Source organism: Clytia hemisphaerica, unplaced genomic scaffold, assembly GCF_902728285.1.
Source record: "Clytia hemisphaerica strain Z4C2 unplaced genomic scaffold, Clytia hemisphaerica genome assembly, whole genome shotgun sequence".
Lineage (NCBI taxonomy): Eukaryota > Metazoa > Cnidaria > Hydrozoa > Leptothecata > Clytiidae > Clytia > Clytia hemisphaerica.
In genome coordinates, this window is record NW_027103736.1 from 110,295 (window position 1) to 124,726 (window position 14,432).

The window sequence follows — 14,432 nt, forward strand, 5'->3', positions numbered from 1 at the left end:
CCTTATTGGTATATATTTTCGCGTGTTACAAATTTTCGCGGGTACTTAATTTCGCGAGTTTTTTGGTCAATTTTCGCGAAATTTAATACTGTTTAAATTTTTCAAAATTACAAAATCGCGAAATTAAATACACGCGAAAATTTTTTTCTTAGTATTTTGTTAGTATTTTTACATAAAAAACGTTGTGTTTCAAGCAAAATCAGTCTTTTTCTTGCTTTATATTCCCACTTTCTGAAAATACATAGTTTAGTGAATCGCGAAATTTAATACACGCGAAAATTTTCCAGAAGTCGGCAATCGCGAAATTTAATACACGCGAAACACGTTTTTTCGAAAAAATTTCGCGATTCGCGAAAATTTGTAACACGCGAAAATATATACCAATAAGCCATTTGATTGTTTTCTATTCCCTGCGCGATTAGCACACAAATCAATTAAACGGAAGAGGTATCTATTTTTGTTACAAATTTTAACTATCTTTGAAATCTTTCGAATGCTGAATCAGCAAAATTTCTGATTACATGCGGAGACATTTTTACTACAAGTTTTGACATTTTAATCACCCTTCTACGGCTTATTACAAGTCTAATGTTGCATTAATGTTATGGACATTCGATATCTTTCGAATGCCGTGTCAGCATAATTTCTTATTACATGCGGAGGCATTTTTACTACAAGTTTTGACATTTTAATCACCCTTCTACAGCTTATTACAACTATTTTTGAAATCTTTCGAATGCTGAATGAGCATAATTTCTTATTACATGTGGAGGCACTTTTATTACAAGTTTTGACATTTAAATCACCCTTCTACAGCTTATTACAACTATTTTAGAAATCTTTCGAATGCTGAATGAGCATAATTTCATATTACATGCAGAGGCATTTTTACTACAAGTTTTAACATTTTAATCATACTTCTACAGCTTATTACAACTATTTTTGAAATCTTTCGAATGCTGAATCAGCAAAATTTCTTATTACATGCGGAGGCATTTTTACTACAAGTTTTGACATTTTAATCACCCTTCTACAGCTTATTACAACTATTTTTGAAATCTTTCGAATGCTGAATCAGCATAATTTCTTATTACATGTGGAGGCACTTTTACTACAAGTTTTAACATTTTAATCATACTTCTACAGCTTATAACAACTATCTTTGAAATCTTTCGAATGCTGAATCAGCAAAATTTCTTATAACATGCGGAGACATTTTTACTACAAGTTTTGACATTTTAATCACCCTTCTACGGCTTATTACAAGTCTAATGTTGCATTAATGTTATGGACATTCGATATCTTTCGAATGCCGTGTCAGCATAATTTCTTATTACATGCGGAGGCATTTTTACTACAAGTTTTGACATTTTAATCACCCTTCTACAGCTTATTACAACTATTTTTGAAATCTTTCGAATGCTGAATGAGCATAATTTCTTATTACATGTGGAGGCACTTTTATTACAAGTTTTGACATTTAAATCACCCTTCTACAGCTTATTACAACTATTTTAGAAATCTTTCGAATGCTGAATCAGCAAAATTTCTTATTACATGTGGAGGCACTTTTACTACAAGTTTTAACATTTTAATCATACTTCTACAGCTTATTACAACTATTTTTGAAATCTTTCGAATGCTGAATCAGCAAAATTTCTTATTACATGCGGAGGCATTTTTACTCCAAGTTTTGACATTTTAATCACCCTTCTACAGCTTATTACAACTATTTTTGAAATCTTTCGAATGCTGAATCAGCATAATTTCTTATTACATGTGGAGGCACTTTTACTACAAGTTTTGACATTTTAATCACCCTTCTACAGCTTATTACAACTATTTTTGAAATCTTTCGAATGCTGAATCAGCAAAATTTCTTATTACATGTGGAGGCATTTTTACTACAAGTTTTGACATTTTAATCACCCTTCTACAGCTTATTACAACTATTTTTGAAATCTTTCGAATGCTGAATCAGCAAATTTCTTATTACATGCGGAGGCATTTTTACTACAAGTTTTGACATTTTAATCACCCTTCTACAGCTTATTACAACTATTGTTGAAATCTTTCGAATGCTGAATCAGCAAAATTTCTTATTACATGCGGAGGCATTTTTACTACAAGTTTTGACATTTTAATCACCCTTCTACAGCTTATTACAACTATTTTTGAAATCTTTCGAATGCTGAATCAGCAAAATTTCTTATTACATGCGGAGGCATTTTTACTACAAGTTTTGACATTTTAATCACCCTTCTACAGCTTATTACAACTATTTTTGAAATCTTTCGAATGCTGAATCAGCATAATTTCTTATTACATGTGGAGGCACTTTTACTACAAGTTTTGAACATTTTAATCACCCTTCTACAGCTTATTACAACTATTTTTGAAATCTTTCGAATGCTGAATCAGCAAAATTTCTTATTACATGCGGAGGCATTTTTACTACAAGTTTTGACATTTTAATCACCCTTCTACAGCTTATTACAACTATTTTTGAAATCTTTCGAATGCTGAATCAGCATAATTTCTTATTACATGTGGAGGCACTTTTACTACAAGTTTTAACATTTTAATCATACTTCTACAGCTTATTACAACTATTTTTGAAATCTTTCGAATGCTGAATCAGCAAAATTTCTTATTACATGTGGATGCAATTTTATTACAAGTTTTGACATTTTATTTAAGCTTCTACGGCTTATTACAACTATTCTTGAATTCTTTCGAATGCTGAATCATCAAAAATCGTCATCTTATCTCAGATGTGTAAGAAGGTGTAGAAGAATGAAGAAGGGGTACAAAGCTGTAATAAGAATCGCCTGATTTGTAATAAGAAATTTTTGCTGAGTCATCAAAAATCATCATCTTATCTCAGATCTGTAATAAGGTGTAGAAGAATGAAGAAGGGGTACAAAGCTGTAATAAGAATTGCCTGATTTGTAATAAGAAATTTTTGCTGAGTCATCAAAAATCGTCATCTTATCTCAGATGTGTAATAAGGTGTAGAAGAATGAAGAAGGGGTACAAAGCTGTAATAAGAATTGCCTGATTTGTAATAAGAAATTTTTGCTGAGTCATTAAAAATCGTCATCTTATTTTCGATCTGTAATAAGGTGTAGAAGAATGAAGAAGGGGTACAAAGCTGTAATAAGAATTGCCTGATTTGTAATAAGAAATTTTTGCTGAGTCATTAAAAATCGTCATCTTATTTTCGATCAGTAATAAGGTGTAGAAGAATGAAAAAGGGGTACTAAGCTGTAATAAGAATTGCCTGATTTGTAATAAGAAATTTTTGCTGAGTCATCAAAAATCGTCATCTTATCTCAGATCTGTAATAAGGTGTAGAAGAATGAAAAAGGGGTACAAAGCTGTAATAAGAATTGCCTGATTTGTAATAAGAAATTTTTGCTGAGTCATCAAAAATCGTCATCTTATCTCAGATGTGTAATAAGGTGTAGAAGAATGAAGAAGGGGTACAAAGCTGTAATAAGAATTGCCTGATTTGTAATAAGAAATTTTTGCTGAGTCATCAAAAATTGTCATCTTATCTCAGATCTGTAATAAGGTGTAGAAGAATGAAAAAGGGGTACAAAGCTGTAATAAGAATTGCCTGATTTGTAATAAGAAATTTTTGCTGAGTCATCAAAAATCGTCATCTTATCTCAGATGTGTAATAAGGTGTAGAAGAATGAAAAAGGGGTACAAAGCTGTAATAAGAATTGCCTGATTTGTAATAAGAAATTTTTGCTGAGTCATCAAAAATCGTCATCTTATCTCAGATCTGTAATAAGGTGTAGAAGAATGAAAAAGGGGTACAAAGCTGTAATAAGAATTGCCTGATTTGTAATAAGAAATTTTTGCTGAGTCATCAAAAATCGTCATCTTATCTCAGATGTGTAATAAGGTGTAGAAGAATGAAGAAGGGGTACAAAGCTGTAATAAGAATTGCCTGATTTGTAATAAGAAATTTTTGCTGAGTCATCAAAAATCGTCATCTTATCTCAGATGTGTAATAAGGTGTAGAAGAATGAAGAAGGGGTACAAAGCTGTAATAAGAATTGCCTGATTTGTAATAAGAAATTTTTGCTGAGTCATCAAAAATCATCATCTTATCTCAGATCTGTAATAAGGTGTAGAAGAATGAAGAAGGGGTACAAAGCTGTAATAAGAATTGCCTGATTTGTAATAAGAAATTTTTGCTGAGTCATCAAAAATCGTCATCTTATCTCAGATGTGTAATAAGGTGTAGAAGAATGAAGAAGGGGTACAAAGCTGTAATAAGAATTGCCTGATTTGTAATAAGAAATTTTTGCTGAGTCATCAAAAATCGTCATCTTATCTCAGATGTGTAATAAGGTGTAGAAGAATGAAGAAGGGGTACAAAGCTGTAATAAGAATTGCCTGATTTGTAATAAGAAATTTTTGCTGAGTCATCAAAAATCGTCATCTTATCTCAGATGTGTAATAAGGTGTAGAAGAATGAAGAAGGGGTACAAAGCTGTAATAAGAATTGCCTGATTTGTAATAAGAAATTTTTGCTGAGTCATCAAAAATCATCATCTTATCTCAGATCTGTAATAAGGTGTAGAAGAATGAAGAAGGGGTACAAAGCTGTAATAAGAATTGCCTGATTTGTAATAAGAAATTTTTGCTGAGTCATCAAAAATCGTCATCTTATCTCAGATGTGTAATAAGGTGTAGAAGAATGAAAAAGGGGTACAAAGCTGTAATAAGAATTGCCTGATTTGTAATAAGAAATTTTTGCTGAGTCATCAAAAATCATCATCTTATCTCAGATCTGTAATAAGGTGTAGAAGAATGAAGAAGGGGTACAAAGCTGTAATAAGAATTGCCTGATTTGTAATAAGAAATTTTTGCTGAGTCATCAAAAATCGTCATCTTATCTCAGATGTGTAATAAGGTGTAGAAGAATGAAAAAGGGGTACAAAGCTGTAATAAGAATTGCCTGATTTGTAATAAGAAATTTTTGCTGAGTCATCAAAAAATCATCATCTTATCTCAGATGTGTAATAAGGTGTAGAAGAATGAAAAAGGGGTACAAAGCTGTAATAAGAATTGCCTGATTTGTAATAAGAAATATTTGCTGAGTCATCAAAAATCATCGTCTTATCTTCGATTGTAACAAGACTATTTTCGAACTTCATATGAAAACTTCATATGAAAACCTGTAACAAGGTGTATTAGGTAGTATCAAAGTGTATCAAGATGTAACACATTGACTAAAACCTGTAACAGGAATGTTGATATCCCACATTTTTAATCTTGATATTAATTAGTAGAAACCTAGACTTGAATAAAATTGACATTCACATTTCTTGAAATTGATAAGCTTCTTATCGTAATTGGTATTATATATATATTCCACAAGCTAATGAACTAAGTAAATTTTCTCTACAACATATTTTTGAATATAAATATTTAGTTGTTAGGTATCAATACAATACAAACCCAAATTTCTCAAATGCAAAGGCATATAGATAAACTCGACAAAGAATTCTCATCATATCATGCCTTGAAATTTTTGATAAATGTGTCTATTATTTTATCATCTTTGATACTGATCAAGTTTTTGCTTTCCTCTTTCTTTTTAATTTTGCTATTTTTTTTAGGACTTTCAACTCTCAGCTTTTCTTGAAATTGTTCTGTTTGGGAAGATTCAGATTTGCTCTCATCTCCAGATAGCATGCACATGCCTTCCCTCTTGGAGCGCTTCAAAGTTGGTTTAGTTTGTTTCTTTGTTCTCTTTGGAGGTTGACCAGAATTGAAAGCCTCAAAATCAAACTCCTCAGATTCTTCAGAAGATGACATCAATTTGAATTCGTAAGAAAGTCTTTTAGGTCCCGTGTAATTGTTGATTTTATTTTTTTGACATTTTTCAGTTATCTTAAAAATTGAAACAAGATTATTTAGAAAGCTGCTCAAGATAAAAGTAAAATTGAATAGAAATGAATGAAATATCATAATACATTTTATCACATTTGATATAATATTTACAATTATTTATTATCATTAAAAAGCTTTCTAAAGCAAGCACTATCAGCTCTAACCCTCAAAGAATCTCTAGTTCTAGTTTCATGAAACTTTAAGTTAGGGTCTTTCAAAATTATAGCCCATGATTTACGACCGTATTTTTCGATGCCCTGCTTTAAACAATGATCTTCTGCACTAGTGAATTTCACATTTTTAGGTTGTTTTCTGTTAGTTTGTTGTCGAGCAGCCTCCTTTTTGATAACAATATTGTCATTTGGTATATTTAAGATGCTGACTTCCTGTACATCAGCCACGGCTGGAGTGTTATTAGTAGGAAAAGTTTCTGTGATGACCATATCTGTCGATTCGTTTAGTGATTCACTCACTGGTTGGTATGGATCGGTATCAACTTCCATATGGCTTGATGAGCAAGAAGCACTCGAAATCGAATTTTGAGCGTTAGGTTTCATACCTTCTATTATGCGTCGACTATGACTCAATACGTCGTTATCGAAAGAACAAGATATATTATTAAACATTTCAACAAGGTTTTTGTTGCCGTCAGACCTTGCGTCCTTTGTCATCTTTTCCATACATTTACGTCCCTCTACTGCAACGATCCTCGATTGAGTCTTCTTGTAGTGTATTTTAGCTACAGTAGAGCTGTGCTTTTGATCTTCGGTGATATAATGTTGCTCTTCCAAGTTAAGCCTTTCGCTGCTTTCCGTTTCGACTATTTGCCTATAACGAGTTGGGTTGATGTGCTTGCCAATGGCTTCATGAACGAGGATCGTCATAGCTGAAGTCAAGGATTGAAATTGAGTTCCATTTGTTGAGAGTAGAAGGAAGTCGCATTGTGGATTGAGACGAGGTCGGTCGGATGTACTCTAAGTACAAATCAATAATCTCTATCGTATCGTCTGATAATATCAAAGTGTCGAAGATATACCTTAAAACAATAAACATGCATTGTTATTATATTATACTATTAATAAAACAGTTTAAATATCATAACAAAATAATAATTATCATATGATAGATATGATTTAAATGAGAATTAAACTTTGATTTAAAGATACAGTAAGTGATATAAAATGTATGGTATCATTTATTAGATCAAAAATCATCGTTTCTTAAAATTAGGATATCAAGCAGAAAAAGTAGACTTTGTCTTAATCTAATACAAATTCTTTAGAACCATAATCATACCTTGATGCTGTTTTGAACTCTCTTTGATCGACAAATCCACCATTATTTCTTGCTTTGTTAACCATTTCAACCGTGAGAAACTGGTACGTCATAGGTCTTGAGCATTTAACTCGGAGGAAAAGCAAAGTTGTGATGAATCGAATACAGAAGACCAATTCACCTTTCGTTAGAAATCTTGCTTCGTGGCTTTCAGAACACTTTTCAATTATCTTTTTGAACTGTTTCATGTGAAAAGGTATGACCACTTCCATTTCCTCCAACGTTGCCCAGCTGTTTCTGGCGATAAGGGTTTCCAAGTCGAGGTTTCGATTACAGTCTAAGTTCTTTTTCTTTCGAAGGTTTTCATTTGCTCGCCTGAGATAAACTTCCACAACTGTGAAGCAACGAAGAGTATTGTCAGAAACTCCATTTGCTTTTCGAAAATCAATGAAATCTGTAATACACTTTACGTAGTTTACAGCACCGGAGGGACCAACTTTCCATTCTTCTTCTATCACTTTTAGAAACGATATGAAAATTGAAGCAGATGACAAACAACAGTCAACAAATTCGTTAGTTAGGTCAATGTCATTTTCATTGTTACCCATGGCATGCATAAAATATTTCATAGCTCGTTTGCCAATCTGTCTAGCCTCCTTATTGCTTTTTCCACCTCCACAAGATGTTCCAAGCCAAGTTAAAAAGTCTCTTCCAATTCCTTCATCCAATGAAAAAGACGGCTTACCGGCAGTAGATGCTCTCTTTGGTGCAACAGGAAAGTCAGTCATGTCCTCACGTTTAACTTCAGGCTGCTCGTCAAAGTAATAGTACCAAGGATGTTTAGTGTTGATATGCTTTCTCAACCCTCTGCAACTTTTGAAGTCACCATGTAAACATAGCTTTATAGGACACGTGTAAAGGTCCCGCTGGTTTGGTCGGAGTTTTAGCGTTCTTTTACCATGTGCAGCTCCCACTAAGCTCTTCCAGTTGACCTGGAGTCGCCTTGGGCGACGCATTATGAATGACCTGATTTGAGAAGAGCCTTTTATGTTTTTTCTTGTCAAATCTTTACAGGGGGTTTCATTTTACTTTTTATTTGTTCGAAATAAAGAATAGAATCGTTCAATTGACCCCCGTAAGCTAAACGACCAATATATTCCCACCGTTAGCAAACTTGTTCTCCAATAGGGAGAGGAAAATCAAACGTCAAGGGAATATAAAAACTTGACATTAGTCATTATTTCGTTCCCGCAATAGAAAGTTAATAAGGAACTCAATATTCTATTATTCAAAATACATTTGTGTACAAATTGTTCCTTGTTATAAAATTGAAGAAAGAACAAATTTGCTCCTTAGCGAAAGTATACATCTTATTCCTTTGTAAGAGAACAAATTATCTGTCAACACGAAAAGAACAAATAATTCATCCTATAAAGGAACAAAGGAACAATTGAAACACAATTTTGAAATTGGAGTTTAAACCATTCCTTATTGAACAGTTTATTCCTTTATGAAAAACAACACAGAACAAAGTCATCCTTAGTGATCAAAGAGTTCTTCAGATAAAGGTTCCTTGCGAGTTCCTTAAATACAGGAACAGACCAGAAATTAACTACAGTAAGGTATCAATTACTGTTCCAACTCTTGGAGTGCTATGCCAGCTGCAAATCGTAATAAATTCGAATCTTTAATGCGTAATGTTAATCGAGTAGCTTCTCTAAACAGAAATTTCCAACAAATGGCAGAGATTAACAAAGCCATTATAATGTTCAATGGCATTCACAAAATTGCACCAAGCTACCTCTGTAACGAGGTGAATCTCGTCAGTGGCAGACATCAGAGAACAAGGTTTGCTGTTGAAAACAATGTTGTGGTGCCTTTATCTAAGACTCGTTTCACTGATCGAACATTTATTAATTCTGGCTCTTTATTATGGAATGGCCTCCCAACTGAAATCAAAACTACCAAATCAATATACCAGTTCAGAAATTCAATTCACTTCCTCGACTAACAAAACCGTATTGTTATATTTCTTTATCCTGTTCTTTTTTCTCGTTCTTGTTCTTGTTACTCTTACCACCGTTCTTGTCCCCTTCCCCCAAAGTGGCCCCTGGGTGAGACAATTTTCAAACTGCCTAAAAGTTTGAAAATTATTCCATGGCCAGCCTATATAAATATGTTTTTTTTTATTATTTATTTATTTATTTTTCCGGGACAACGGGTTATAGTGACGTCATCACGGCTTTATTTACGCAATAACATTTTTACAAAAGTAACGTTGATTCTACTTTACAACATTCGAGGAACTTATATTATAGGCATATTGATCCGTACTGTACCCTTGGAGACAAACAGATGTGCTACATGGGACTCGTTATTTTGAAAATTTTGCCAAAATTTGTGAAACAAAGGTGTATGGTTTTTTTATTTGTAGTAAAATTACGATTTTACTATTCATCCAAAATTTTAGTATTCAACCAAAATTTTACTATTCACGCACTAAAATTTTACTATCCAAAATGTTATCTTCAACCAAAATTTCTACAATCAGTGTGTCATAATATTGGCACTTATATTTTGGCTAATTTACAATTTTTCGAAAATTGAAGTTCGAGCGAGAATGTCAATTTTTAGGCCTTCAACTTGATTTCATCGAGTATTTCGATCTGGGAGGGATTTATTGGTTTCTAGGCTATATTTCAAGCCCTACTGGACCATTTTTGAACTTTTGGATCCTCAGATCCTAAAGTCCTAAGTTTTAAGGGCTCTGACCATAGTCGAAAAATTGATTTCAGTATTTGAACATAAAAATGTTGTTTTAGGTTCTTTAACACTTTTAACAAATAATTGCCTTTATAAGTTGCTTTTTAATCAAATCCCTTAAGACTAATTAAGAATTTAATTGCAAAAATGACGTTATGAACTTTAAAAAGACGTTAATAATATGTTGCATCACCTTCTTTTATAAAAAGTGCTAAGTTTTAATGGGTAATTAACCTTTTTGTTTCAAAATTTTTTCAAACTGTCAGCAAAGAATTGAGCTGTTTTAAATTTTTCGGAAAAATTTTCTAAATTAATGCATCAAAAGTTATAGCTGTTTTTCTATGAAAAATTGGGATGAAAAATTGGTCAAAAAGCACTATTTTCAATATTTTGAGACAAATAAGCTTTTACAAAAAATTTCCGAAAATCTATAGATAGTTTGGTTAAAGATACACCCTCTAGTGCAAAGATCTTTTCAAAATGTTTTTTCTTCGCCGAAACTAAGGTCCTCAAAGTTAAAATAGTTAGTCTTCGCAAATGTCTTCATTTTCTTCTTCATCAAATTTTTGCAATGCATTTTTTGAATTTTCAGATTCAGGAATAGTTGGCCTAACAGAAAAAGTATAACACGTCATACTTTTGTTGGTTACATCAGTCAGAAAAACACAATTTATACACGACAATTCTGAAAAATTCACTATGGACAGAGCCCNAGCTTCTACAGCTTATTACAACCATCTTTGAGATATATCGAATGCCGAGTCAGCATAATTTCTTATTACATGTGGAGGCATTTTTACTACAAGTTTTGACATTTAATTCAAGCTTCTACAGGTTATTACAACCATCAATGCTGAATCAGCATAATTTCTTATTGCATGCGGAGGCATTTTTACTACAAGTTTTGACATTTAATTCAAGCTTCTACAGCTTATTACAACCATCTTTGAGATATATCGAATGCTGAATCAGCATAATTTCTTATTACATGTGGAGGCATTTTTACTACAGTTTTGACATTTAATTCAAGCTTCTACAGCTTATTACAAGTCTAATGTCGCATTAATGTTATGGACGTTAGGTCGACGTTAAAATGACGTCATTTTTACAACTATCTTTGAAATCTTCCAAATGCTGAATGAACATAATTTCTTATTACATGTGGAGGCATTTTTACTACAAGTTTTGACATTAAATTCAAGCTTCTACAGCTTATTACAACCATCTTTGAGATATATGGAATGCTGAATCAGCAAAATTTCTTATTACATGTGGAGGCAATTTTATTACAAGTTTTGACATTTTATACGGCTTATTACAAGTCTAATGTCGCATTAATGTTATGGACATTCGATATCTTTCGAATGCCGAGTCATCATAATTTCTTATTACATGCGGAGGCATTTTTACTACAAGTTTTGTAATCACCCTTCTACGGTTTATTACAAGTCTAATGTTGCATTAATGTTATGGACGTTAGATGGACGTTAAATTGACGTCATTTTTACAACTATCTTTGAAATCTTTCGAATGCTGAATCAGCATAATTTCTTATTAAATTTGGAGGCATTTTTACTACAAGTTTTGACATTTAATTCAAGCTTCTACAGCTTATTACAACCATCTTTGAGATATATGGAATGCTGAGTCAGCAAAATGTCTTATTACATGTGGAGGCAATTTTATTATAAGTTTCGACATTTTATTTAAGCTTCTACGGCTTATTACAACTATTTTTGAATTCTTTCGAATGCTTATTTCTTCAAAAATCATCATCTTATCTCAGATGTGTAATAAGGTGTAGAACAATGAAAAAGGCGTACAAAGCTGTAATAACAATTGCCTGATTTGTAATAAGAAATTTTAGCTGAGTCGTCAAAAATTATCATCTTATCTTCGATCTGTAATGAGGTGTAGAAGAATGAAAAAGGGGTACAAAGCTGTAATAAAAATTGCCTGATTTATAATAGGAAACTTTAGCTGAGTCGTCAAAAATTATCATCTTATCCTCGATCTGTAATAAGGTGTAGACGAATGAAAAAGGGGTACAAAGCTGTAATAAAAATTGCCTGATTTGTAATAAGAAACTTTTGCTGAGTCATCAAAAATCATCATCTTATCCTCGATCTGTAATAAGGTGTAGACGAATGAAAAAGGGGTACTAAGCTGTAATGAAAATTGCCTGATTTATAATAGGAAACTTTTGCTGAGTCATCAAAAATCATCATCTTATCCTCGATCTGTAATAAGGTGTAGACGAATGAAAAAGGGGTACTAAGCTGTAATGAAAATTGCCTGATATGTAATAAGAAACTTTTGCTGAGTCATCAAAAATCATCATCTTATCTTCGATTGTAACAAGACTATTTTCGAACCTTCCCTATGAAAACATGTAAAAAGGTGTATTAGGTAGCATCAAAGTGTATCAAGATGTAACAAATTGACTAAAACCTGTAACAGGAATGTTGATATCCCACATTTTTAATCTTGACATTAATTAGTAGAGACTTAGACTTGAATAAAATTGACATTCACATTTCTTGAAATTGATAAGCTTCTTATCGAAATTGGTATTATATATATTCCACAAGCTAATGAACTAAGTAAATTTTTTCTACAACATATATTTGAATATAAATATTTATTTGTTAGGTATCAATACAATACAAACCCAAATTTCTCAAATGCAAAGGCATATAGACAAACTCGACAAAGAATTCTCATCATATCATGCCTTGAAATTTTTGATAAATGTGTCTATTATTTTATCATCTTTGATACTGATCAAGTTTTTGCTTTCCTCTTTCTTTTTAATATTGCTTTTTTTAGGACTTTCAACTCTCAGTTTTTCTTGAAATTGTTCTGTTTGGGAAGATTCAGATTTGCTCTCATCTCCAGATAGCATGCACATGCCTTCCCTCTTGGAACGCTTCAAATTTGGTTTAGTTTGTTTCTTTGTTCTCTTTGGAGGTTGACCAGAATTGAAGGCCTCAAAATCAAACTCCTCGGATTCTTCAGAAGATGACATCAATTTGAATTCGTAAGAAAGTCTTTTAGGTCCCGTGTAATTGTTGATTTTATTTTTTGACATTTTTCAGTATCTTAAAAATTGAAACAAGATTATTAAGAAAGCTGCTCAAGATAAAAGTAAAATTGAATAGAAATGAATGATTTTGAATGACTCGAGATATTGAGCTTCAAAAAGCGCAAAAACTGGACAAAATAGCTGTTTCTGGCTGAAAAACACGGTTTCAAGGGTTAATATCTCGAGTTAGGTACAGAAATCACCTATACTTACAATAATCTCTAATCTTAATTTTTTGAGAGCTTTCCAAAAATATACAACAGGTCTCCGTTTTCTCTAGCTAAAAATTTTCATTAATTTTTAACCCTATGATTTTTGCCTGAGACCATCATATTTGTCCGAAAATCACACAAAGTGTCCGAAAAAAAATTACCCCTTAGCTTTCCAAAAATGTATAACAAGTGTATTTCAAGCGATTCCAAAAAATCGAACAAAATTCCCCCTACTATAAGGGTTTCCAAGTCGAGGTTTCGATTACAGTCTAAGTTCTTTTTCTTTCGAAGGTTTTCATTTGCTCGCCTAACTCATCGCAAATAAGCAATTTCACTTTCGTTTTCGCCGCGGTAGTTTTAGAAAATATGATGTCACGTGTCCGGTCAAAAGTTATTTTACGGAAAAAACCTCAGCGGCCCACTTTCAGCAAATGGCGGGTGTACCGGTAACGGTCTGTGAAATATTGATTATCGGGAAAATGATTCACATTCGTAAAAACAAAATGGCGATGGATTGACCCTCAGGAATGGAGAATCAAAGCTTGAATTATATCCTCATAATCCAACCTGAAGACTTTTCAAAGACCTTCTTCCTTTACAGGATTAGCTGTGCAAACTATCTCAAGGTAAATTTTGACATAATTTATAAAAATTTGTTTCTTATTGTTGTTCTACAAGCCTCATATTTGAAAGGTCTGTTATTTTCCCTATTCTGCCAAAATGCTAAAAAGGATTGGAGCCATAAACATCATATTGACATGAGTTATGAATCTTTATACCTTCAGCAATGACTAGAATGTTAAGGGAATCTTAAATTGTATGTAATAAACATCAAAAGAAGCTTTCTATAAATTATAAACCACTCTTCCCCAGCGCCAGGCGGTGTCAATCGAACTGTTAGATTATCAAACTAATCAAACTTAATCGCACCCTATTGAGCTATAGCTGTTCGATTACCAAAACCAATCGAACACCTATAGAACTGGGAACTCTCGTAAAGTTCAATGAATGCTCGATTTATACGATTATAGTTCGATAAAGTTTGATCGCAGTTCGAGCGATGAATCCGATTGAGGTTCGATTAGTTCGATTAAGATCGAAGTTTAAGTTTGAAGTTATGTTGGTTCGCTTAGTTGGACTTATACCTTGCCGCCCAATTTTATTTTATATATATTCCGAGG

At 32.5% G+C, this 14,432-nt stretch overlaps 1 protein-coding gene across 1 annotated transcript; it reads right to left on the bottom strand.

Annotated features, from left to right (window-relative positions):
* Nucleotides 1-6,780: 6,780 nt before the first annotated feature.
* Nucleotides 6,781-8,389, bottom strand: LOC136805112 (uncharacterized). The gene is made up of 2 exons (XM_067061671.1): nucleotides 7,213-8,389; nucleotides 6,781-6,952 (listed from the first exon to the last, which is right to left on the bottom strand). The coding sequence occupies exons 1-2, from the start codon at nucleotides 8,205-8,207 to the stop codon at nucleotides 6,781-6,783; spliced, it is 1,167 nt and encodes a 388-aa protein (XP_066917772.1). The 5' UTR covers nucleotides 8,208-8,389.
* Between the last annotated feature and the right edge of the window lie 6,043 nt (nucleotides 8,390-14,432).